Source organism: Benincasa hispida, chromosome 2, assembly GCF_027475165.1.
Source record: "Benincasa hispida cultivar pf3 chromosome 2, pf3_genome.v1.1, whole genome shotgun sequence".
Classification (NCBI taxonomy): Eukaryota; Viridiplantae; Streptophyta; class Magnoliopsida; order Cucurbitales; family Cucurbitaceae; genus Benincasa; species Benincasa hispida.
In genome coordinates, this window is record NC_143479.1 from 54,379,757 (window position 1) to 54,391,163 (window position 11,407).

The following is an 11,407-nucleotide window of genomic DNA, read 5'->3' on the forward strand; positions in this document are numbered from 1 at the left end:
ACGTAATCTCTTGGTTCTATGATGTGTCTTACGTCTACGGCCACATGACGTCCTATCTCTAGGCTCTTAAATCTCATAATCATTTGTGAGATTTGTTTTTATCATAACCCACTTGGTATTAAGACTCAACTAACATACTAATTTAAGTGATCATTTCAAACTAACAATATAACATAAGTTTCAAAGTGAGAACATTGGCTTAAGTCATGTTATCCTTAGGGTATCCACAAGATTGAATCCCTTAGAAAATTTAGCCCATAATTATATAAGAATGAAGACTCACTATATTTAATGTCATAGATTACAATGTAGTAAATAATGAAATAACAACAAGAATGAAAAGAAAACAATAAAGAAATAAAAGAAAAAATCTTTAAAACAGTAAATAGTGACTTTGAATCAAGCCAACAAAAAGGTCAAAAGTGCCCTTTAGGATGGATTCGATCCTTTCTCAAGGTGAGTCCCACTCTACAACACGATCTCATGGATAGGATCGACCCATATCTCCTATTATAATAATAATAAAAAAAAAGTCTATAGTTGCCTATAAATATATCTCTTACCTTTTTCTCATACTTGTCTCCATATAATTTACATTCTTTTCTCTCTATTTTCTCATACTTCTCTCGATATTATTGTTATTAATTTTGTATTCGGACTCAAATTAACTTCTTCCCATTTCGTTTTTATTTGCTTTCATATATCGAGATGGGAAGAATGCTTCGTTGGTTGTAGTTCTAGAGGGTGGGCACAAATTTAATTTAGTACTAAGTTTTAATGCAAAATCCGCTTTGATCTTTTTTTTTTTTACTTCATTTTACCATGTGTATATTTTATATATTATATTATTTTTTTTTTAAAAAAAATAGTGACCAAAAACAAGAAACCAAAATGTTAGGACATAAATTTCATTTAGCTCCACAATCTTAAACCATTCATTAAAAAAAGGAATAACTAAGAAATTTATTATCAAACACCTCATTTTTACCTTTCATTACCTTAAAGGATACACAAAACCTCCAAATCTTCGATAAATATTTTCATCCTTGACACGTCACTACAGTAAAAAAAAAAAAAAAAAAAAAAAAAAAAATTCACATTAAACAGACACGACATAAGATTAATTTACTTCCCCAAAGCTAAATACTAACCCGCAGTTTAACATTGACAAATTTAAAATTCGTTTGTCAAACGCCTAAATTTAATTTATTCAGTCCTTACAACAGAACATTTCCCCAAACCCACAAACTACCTCCTATGGTATTTTAGGGGTTTCCCATTACTTCCTACTATTCTCTAGGGTTTTTTAAGGGTTTCTCTTCCTAGGGTCTTTTGGGGGATTGTTATTAATCAAAGCCTTCGCAGCGCCGCCACAAGCCAAAGCCTTCGTCGGAATCCTCCCGACTTTATGAACTCCTTCGGCGAACACAACCCCCATTCCCATATGTAAATGAGGTTCAATATGACAATGAAACGCCCAAACGCCAGGATTATCTGCCACAAATCGAATCGCCGTCCACCCATATGGGAATATAACCACCGTATTCCTCACCGGTGGGTTTTTCAGATTCAATTTCTTCTCATCCACGGCGGCGGAAAATTTCCCCTCTCCATACCCCAAAACCCAAAAATCATGGCCGTGTAAATGCCAAGGATGAATCTCGCTTGTATTGTCATTCAACATATTTGCGTTTTGTAGAATCACATCTACGATTTCCCCCATATTGAAACGGTAAACGCCGTTGCCGGTGATGGTATTTGCGTTCTGCGGTGGGTTGTTGATGTCGTAGTCTATTGGGAATGTTTCCGGTGGGGGATTTTGGTCGAAGGCGGTGTTTAGTTTGAATTTCATGGCGGCGAGGTACGGCGTTGGGGGGAGAGCTAAAGAGACGTTGTTGATTGCCCATTTTACGAAGCCGTTCATTCGATTTTGGGTGTTGAGGAGGAAGATGCGGCGGTTGTATCTCATCGGTGGCTTTGGACTGCCCATGGCGGCGAAGATTCTGAATGTGAAGTTTTTGCTTCGGTCGAAATCTTCCCAGTCGGGGGTTTCCGGCGGCGGAGAAATGGGTAATTTGGAGACGGAGTTTGGGAGGTAGTTGAGGATGGTCAGTCCTGGAGGCGTTTTGGGCAGCCGTGCACGAACGCCGATGGAGACCCAGTAATTCTCCGATGGGGGTTGGTCGGTGGTGATGAGTACGGAGTATGACTCGCCGGAATAAATGTCGATGTCGGATGTTAGAAATGGCTGAATGTAGTTGCCGTCGGCTTCTACCACTAACAGACGGTGATTCTGAGGAAGATGAATAAGAAAAAAAAATTAGTAACGATGTCTTTTTTTTCCTTTTGTTTTCAAGCATATGATTCTTTTTTTTATATATATATTGGGAAAATTTTATGGGTTAGAAAGATGAAAAAGGAATGTGGAAATTTTGTGGATGATAATGATATTTGTTATGTTATATTCCATTTCTTAAATTGAAAAAATGTCGAATTATTTACTAAAATACTAAAAACAACACTGATAAATTTTTATCTATCTCTATCATATAGTTAATAATAGACTTTTATTAGTTTCAATCTGTTTGCTATTTTATGTAAATAGTTTCTTTATTTTTCTATTTTTGAAAATTTTCTTTTTAATTTTTTTATAAAATAACTTATTTTCAAAATTAAACATTTAAAAAGTTATATCAAACACACCCTTGATATAATATTGATAAATATTTAGTTTTAGTGTTTGTATTTTTTTATATGTTTTAAATTTAATTCTTTAAAGTTAATTTTTATTGAAATTGGTTAAATAATAATTTTCATGCCATGAAATATGATAGGTGAAATTTAGAGAAAAATGCTAATAAATAACAAAGAATTTGAAAAAAAATCAACGATAAATTAGAAGGGACCAACTTTAAAATTTATCGAAAATATTGATTAAAATTGAACATTTGAAAATATGAAGATTAAAATTGAATAAATTTTAAACGGATGAAAATAATAATCTATTTGATATTATAAGGGAGAACTTTTAGTTAAATTGAAAAAGGAAACTTTTTTCTTTCTTTCTTTTTTTTTTTTTTTTTTTTTTTTTTTAAGTTTGATCAATGGATAGGCATTAATTATTAAAATCCCCACATGTGCAATTATTGACCTCAAAAAACAGGGAAGGAAAGTCTCTATTTTATTATTATTATTATTATTATTATTATTATTATTATTATTATTATTGGAAAAGGCTAAGATTGTGTAATTATTTGTGTGCATAATTGGAGAGAGGTGGACCTCTGTCATTTTGTTGTGCCTTTGACAAGGAATGAAATAAATCTTTCATACTACAGATACCATTGATTTGATTTAACCATTGGAAGTTTTATCTATTTAGTAGCCTTCTTCTCAATTCTTTTCTTTTTTTCTTTTTCTTTTTGTGCTTAGATGAGATTTTTTGTTCCTATGAAATATTTTTGTACTATTCATAAAAAAATTCAAATCTTATAAAAAAAAATAAAAAAAACATGGTTAATTGTCAATATGAAAATAGTTCTATGGCATGTATTTTCAATAAAGAAGTCGAGGATTTGAATTCTTAACTCCATATATTGCTGAGTTTTTTTAAAAAAAAAACAAACAAACTTATTAAAAAAAAAAGTTCACTAACTAAGCTTATTATTAAAGTTTTGGTTAATAAAATTAATTAAATGATTAGAACATATTTTCTACTTTAGATTTAATAATATCTTATCAACTCTCTCATGTTTTAGATTTTTTTCCCTAAAGAAGAATAAATGTAGATCCACAAAAAATCAATCTAGATTTCAAACATTTGTTCATATATATATATATATATATATAATACTTAAAAACTTGTTTTTTGTTGTACCTCTAAAAAGAAGTTTCATTTTACTCTCAACTTTGAAATACGTTCCTAAAAATGTATTATCCTTAAAACTTTAAAATTATTCCATAAAATATCTTCTCCAATATTAAATTACAAAATGAAATTGGATATAAAATCAAAAGTTGGATTAAAAAAAATTATATATTTAGATTAAGTTATAAATTTAGTCCCAAATGTTAAAACTTAGTTTTATGGTTTCAAAAATTTGAATGATTCTTGTAATTTGACAAAATCTCATAAATAATTATTATGTTTTAATAAAAATCCTTAAAATAAGCTCAACTATGGAGACTACATTAGAAAAGTTTTATCATACCATAGTAATCAAAATTATAATTACAAAGTATATAGGCTAAATTCTATCTTTCTACAAAATACGGTAACCTAACTTTGCAATCAACCTATTATTTACAACAGTTATCATTTATTTCATCTAAAAGTATTGTTGAATATACTTTTAAAGTAACCTAACTTTGCAATCAACCTATAGTTTTGAATATATATTTATAATCACATCTATGCATCAACTGTCAAAATATAAGTAAACTATGCAATAATATTTTGGAAACAAATATTAAAATTAAAATATAAGTAAAATATTCGAAATCTATAAATATGTTTTAAAAAATACTATCCAAGTATAAAGTTAATGAAGTATCTTAGTTTTTTTTATATAATTTATTTAAAAAAAAAAAAGAAAAGAAATACTTTTTTGGTTTCTAGTTTTGAATCTAGTTTTTATTTAGTCCCTAAATTTCAAAATGTTACGTATCTAGCCATGAAATTTTGAGTTTAGTTTCAATTTAGACGCGAGGTTTCAATATACGACAATTTTACCCTTGACGTTTGAGTTTTGCTTCAATTTCGTCCCTATATTTCAACCTCCATTATTCACTTAATATTCATTTTCTATCTTTAATGTTAATTTATGTTAATAAATTAAAATTCTTTAAGAAAATTCTAATTAATTAAGTTTCACCAATTTTAAAATTAAATTTAAAATTTCACTTCATAATTATTTTTAATTAATTAATAGAAACTGATCTCAATGATTGAAAATGAGTATTTAATATAAAATTGAGGTTAAAAATATAAAATCTTGAAATCTAGTGATCAAATTGAAACAAAACTCAAATCTCAAAGTTAAAATTCTAATATTGTGAAACTTAAAACTAAATTAAAATAAAATTCAAAATTTAAGTATCAAACATGTAACTTTGAAAATCTAAAAATAAAATAGAAATTAGAATTAAAAAAATTATGGAACAAAAAAGTATAATAAAAAGGAGATAAGGACAGAAACATGGGAACAAAACATGCGGGACTCCCAAGGTTTGGTGAATGTGAATCAGATCATGTGTCAGATGGGGAATCTGTGTACGGTCTTTAACTTTTCCTTTTTACCATATATATAGTTTGGAGAATGAAATTATTAATCTCGAATTTGTTATTATAGAAATAATTGAGCTATAAATTTTAATTTAAAATATTATCTTGGTATTTATATTTTGATAATGGTTTAATTTGAATTTTTATATTTTTAAACATTTAATTTTTATATTTTTAATAACTTTTAAATTTAGTTCTTACAGTTAATTTATTATTAGATTTTTAAAAGACACACAAAAAGCTTTTCAGCTATAAAATTTAGAAAAATATTTACTAGTTATTTTTTTTATGAAAATTATTATTATTATATAATCAATTTTGATATATTTTAACTTTAAATGATTAAATTTAAGATTTATTAAAAGTTGAAGACTAAAATTAAACCAATATTAAAGTATATGAATCAAAATGATGTTTTAATTAACATCAGTTTTATTATTTAATTAGTCTTCAAATTCTGCATCCTATTGTTACAATTTTAATTTTCAAGCTAAAACTTCATTTCATTTCATTTCTATATTTTGAGTTACATTCTATCTCAGTTCTCAATTTTTATATTTGTACTTTCAAAAAATCTTTAAAATAGTTTACTTTTTTTAAAAAAAAAAAATCTATTATTTTCTGTATAAATTCTGAAAATATATTCCAAATGTATTTTCTTGCTTGATTATTATTATTATTATTATTATTTTACTAATTTCAATCCAACTAAATTTAATATTTATTAAAAGTAGATAGATTAATTAAAAGTACATAATTTAAATTTAAAACCATGATTAAAAAAGAAAAAAAAATTATATTGACCTAATTTTTAAAAGAAACTTTTTTTGATTAAAAAATATTTTCATATGCATTGAATTAAAACATTCAGAGCCTAATATTATTATACTCCAAAATTCAAACCCTAATTATTGCAGTCCATTTTGTAAGGAAGGTGGAGTCAACTTTCTAGGAAAAATAGTACTAGACAATAAAGTGGGTTTTTGATTGTTTGGTTATTTTCCTTGGATTCACATTCACTAACTACTCCCACTTTTAGGAAGTAATTTTCAAAAGAAAAAAAAGATCATTGATACTTCCAAAAACTTTTTTAACATATGGTTTGAAAATTTAGCAAGTGATTTACGTTGTTTTAGTTTAATTATGCTCAGTTTGACATTTATTCTACGATTTAATATTTTTCGACTTATCATCTAGACGAAAAATTTGTAAGTTTAATAAAAAGTCTAAATAATATATATATATATGTATATGCCTTGCTAAACTAAATCCTTCATTCTTAAGAAAGTATACTTATTCTTCTAAAAGTTGTAATATTATCATTGACCTTGTATAAGTATTTCAAAATTATTTCTGAAGTAGAAATCATAGATTGTTGGATAAAAGAACAAGATTTAGAATTATGTAGCAATGACCCTAGATATTGCCACACAATTCCATGTCACCACCACCACACGCCTGTTTTTAGCTTCGATTTCGTTAAATAAAAAATTAACACTTTTTTTTTTAAATTTCAGGAGTACTTTTAAAGTATTTATGAAAGATAAAAGATAAAATTGTAACTTTTTAAAGAAATAGACTAGTTTAAAACAGATGTTAAATTATAGGAAAATATCCCTAAACTTTGTCATATGTTTCAATATTACTTATGAACTTTCATAAATATTTCAAACCTACCTTGTGATAAATTTAAAAAAAATAAACATTTTTTTCATAATTTGACACTTAAATGATGCTATGATGATCTAAAACAGAAAACATCACGTTTTTTAGGTCATTATCACATCGTTCCAAAATTTTGATTTAAGTCTAAAATTTTAAGGAATATCTAATCTAATGATAGTTTTAGAACATTTGTGAAAATTTATGAAAGTTCGAGGATAATATTATAATTACTAAAAGTATAGAAATATTTTGGAAAAAAAAAAAAACTTACTCCAATGGCAAAGTTAAGGGAAGCCAAGGCAGTGGTACTGGCAATTCTTATCCGATAAGTTTTATTGGGAAGGACATGTAGGATAAACGGTGCGCATTGTTCTCCTCCTTTCAGCTCACATTGCTTCAAATTGTTGTTGTATTTAGCTGCAATTGAACAATCAAATTGCCCTCTCCCATTTATCAGTATGGTCTGAAAAAAATAAAACAAAGTACAATTAAATCTCTAATAAAAATCTTTCAAAACTTACAATACTATATTATGTTTGGTTGATGTTTCAAATCCATTCGAATTTTGGACGAGAATGGTGCAGTAGTGTTCGAGTTCTTGTTTATTTTCTACCTTACTCCCATTCATAAAGTTCTTATTTTCGTTCAATAGTTTAATGAATTAAGAAAATATTGCAAGTTCAAGTATATTTTAAGGTTGAAAAAAAAGCTATTCATGAAAGTAACAATCTAATCTCAAAACTTTTAGTCCATGTATCTTCAAATTTGTAACAATTAGTTCTTGAGCTTTAACAAGTAACAATTTAGTCCATATACTTTAAATTTTGTAATGACTATCTAGTGTTTATTGTGAAAAGTATTAATAAGTTTTAGTGAAATTGCTTATTCATGTAGATCGATAAACTAATTGAAAATCAAAATTATTTATAGATTATAAGAACCAAGTCGTTACGTAATAAAAGTTGATACTTAATTTTGAGGAGATGTTTCATGATAGAGATGAAAATTGTAAAAAAATTTAAAAGTATGAGAATTAAATTGTTATTTCTTAAAGTTCAAAAACTAAATTGTTAATTCTATAAAAGTTTAACAAGTTTAATCATATTTTAAACAAATGGAAAAGTACATGATTTTTTTTTAATAATTTACCTTTATTTATATAAATAATTTAAAAGTAGAAAGTTGTGTACAGCTTAATATTTCCTCATATCTATATATAATTTGAACTTTACAAGCAAAGGTTGACACATGCAAATTTGAACTTTCCAAAAAGCATGTGTTTAATAAATTAACAAATAAAATAATTATTATCATTATATATGTTTAATAAATTACCATATTTTAAGCAAGGAAGAATATTGATTTTAGAAGAGGGAGAATATATATATATATATATTGCTTTTGTTGGGAGCTATATAAGGCTTAAATTACATATATGTTTGAAAAAAGATATTTATGTGTTTGATTCTTGTAGTTTGAGGCTTTTGTATTTTTAATATTGAATTATATACTTATCTTAATACTTAAAAAAAGAATACTTAATTTCTTAAGTTTGTTTAAACAGCTAATTAAATGGGTTATTACCAATAAAATGGACCTATATAGTTGGATCAATTTTGATAATTTAAGTTGAGAAGAGGTGGGGGCCACCAATCTCTCAAGTGTTTTCAATCAACTTTAAAATATGTAATTTTATCTAAAATTTAAAGAAATGTGTCACAATATATGGATCTTCCATACATTAGTGGTAATGCTAAAAATAATCAAGCATTTAGAGACAACCTTAAAAAAAAAAAAAAAATAGTGGGCATATCAAGAATTAAATATGTAATTTTACTTTTAAAAAAGTAAATTTTATAAATTTTCATGTTTTTTTTATAATACAATAATATGGGTGGAAAATTTTAAACTTTTGATATTTTGATCAGTGATTTAAGCTATTGAAGTTTGTGTAGTAAGTCCTTAAACTTTAAAAAAAATTCTAACAAAAGTCCCTGGATTTTCAACTTTGTGTTTAATAAGTCTACCTATTCGACGTTTTATAAAATGAATAAATTATTGTGTTCAAAATAAAAATTTTAGGATTTTATTAGATACAACTTACGATTTTAATTAAGGCCTATTTGGATTGACTTAAAAAGAAATGTTTTTCAAAAAACTCATTTTTATTTAAAAAAATTTTATCAAAATTGTTTGAAATACACTTCAGAAACTATTTTGAGTGGTTGTCAAACACTCCAATTTTTTTTAAAATTGTTTATTTTTTAAATTAAACACTCGAAAATATATTCCAAACACATCCTAAGTCCGATAAATTTGTTTAATTTTAAAAGCATCAAATATGTCACAAATAGATATTAAATTTAAAGTATAGAAATTTATTAGATATTTTTAAAGTAAATTAAAAATTAAGAATATGTACTAAAACACTCCTCACAAGTTTAAAGAAACTTTTAACATACAAAACCTAAAAGTTGTTAACTTATTTTATATTTAGATAATTTAAGTCAATTATTTAATTATTTTTAACAACCAAATATAAACCAATCACACACTGTCACATTTAACTTTTGAAGTCAAACAGTACAAAAGATGAAGAAAAAAACTCACACACACTTCAAGGAGAGGAAGAGGGAAGGACAGTTGTTTTGCTTGTGTAAAGCAAATCAGCAATGCATTTTGAATATTTGTAAAGAAAGAAACATAATTTGAAAAGTGGTTTGTAATCTTCATTAAAATATTAATAAAAATATCAAAATCTCAACCTTGGATGCTATAAAAATGGGATAAAATTTGGGCGCAACATCTTATGTATAATCCGACTAATACTTAATAAAAATCTGTTATATGTAGCATTTTTGTTTTTTAAATGATTTTTTTTAAAAAAAATCAAATAAAAATTATTAAAGTACATTAGTTTTAAGACGTTTTAAGTATACTTCCAGATTGTGATTAGTTTCGTTTGTATACTTACCAAATTTTGTGTAAAAAATACTCTTTAATTTTGAATTTTTTTCAAGAAGATTTTTTTTTTTTTTTTTTTTTTTTTTTTTGTCAAGTGGACTTCTCCAATTTCAATTTTTGAACATATGGTCGCTCATTCTCCAAATTATTTAAATCAGAAAGGAGGGTTATTAATAAATTTCAAAGTATAAAGGAAAACAATTCAACTTTTCAAAATTAAGGGCATAATTGAAATGTATTTTAAAGTGGAGGAATCTTTTGTATAAATAAATTAAACTAATATCAACAAATGATTATAACGTAGTTGATGAGGCACTAATTACCTGAGGCTCGCCAATCCAACGAATTGGTTTGGAGCTGAGACCAACTTCTTGCTTGTGAACACTTTGATGCCACCAATCACTAAGCAATAAGTTGATCTCTTCGTCATAATGGAATGGCTCATTCTTTCCTTCTTCTGGATCCACTATCAAAGATCCATACAACCCTGCCGATCTTTGCATCCCTAAATGGCCATGATAGAAATATGTCCCAGCCTACCACAAAAAAGAACATATGTATAAATTAAATTTTATAGAAAAAAAAAAATCAATATTTTCCATCAACATCGACATTCTAAAACATTTTTACCTTATCCACCACAAACCGATATGTAAATGTTTCACCTGGGTTAATGGCACACTGCGAGATGGAAGCAGTGCCATCAGCCCAGGGAGTACCCCGTTGCATGATTCCATGCCAGTGAATAACGACACCTTCAGTGTGGAGCTTGTTAGTCAGCTCCACAACGACAGTATCGCCAACGTTGGCTCTAATCGTTGGTCCGGGAAACTGGCCGTCGATTCCCATGACGATGTTTTCGACGCAATCTGGCGACCAAAACATGTACTCAACCTCCCATTTGTAGTGTCTGATTTTGGGAAAACCAGCCTCAGATAGAGTTATTCCAAACCCAAAAATGATAGACAAGATAAAGAAGATTAGAAATGGCTTAGGAAAAAGGGACTTATCTGCAACTTTTGCCATCTCTAAGGTTAAGAGATGGAAGGGAAGAATAATAATGCAAATGAGCAAAAAGGAGGAAAGGAAGTGGGGAGTTTGTGGAAGATGCCACTAGAGTTTTCACTAAGGTCCTTTTTATAATGAAGTTTTTGAGATTTTTTTTTTAAAGCCACTCCCTCTTTGGTTAGGTCAAGTGGCTGATTTTAATTCTTTTTTTTTTTTTTCTTTTCATATTGTTTGATATATTAATTTATTGTGTTTATACTTTTACAATTTTGTTTTTAAATTACAAGAGTAAAATAAAACATAATCAAACTTAGCCTATGAGAGGAGAGACATCTATGGAAGAGATTCAAATGTAGGACCTATAATGTTTGCCTAATTAAATTATATAATATAAAATTTTCGTTTTGAAGGAATATTAGGGTTAGAAAAATATTTAAAAATATTTAGATAATTATGTTTGTTTTACCGAATTTGTGTATGAGAATT

The 11,407-nt window shown here is 26.9% G+C and overlaps 1 protein-coding gene across 1 annotated transcript; it reads right to left on the reverse strand.

Annotated features, from left to right (window-relative positions):
• Positions 1–962: 962 nt before the first annotated feature.
• On the reverse strand, positions 963–11,170 carry LOC120071048 (L-ascorbate oxidase). The gene is made up of 4 exons (XM_039023050.2): positions 10,544–11,170; positions 10,237–10,449; positions 7,221–7,412; positions 963–2,293 (listed from the first exon to the last, which is right to left on the reverse strand). The coding sequence occupies exons 1-4, from the start codon at positions 10,937–10,939 to the stop codon at positions 1,307–1,309; spliced, it is 1,788 nt and encodes a 595-aa protein (XP_038878978.2). The 5' UTR covers positions 10,940–11,170; the 3' UTR covers positions 963–1,306.
• Between the last annotated feature and the right edge of the window lie 237 nt (positions 11,171–11,407).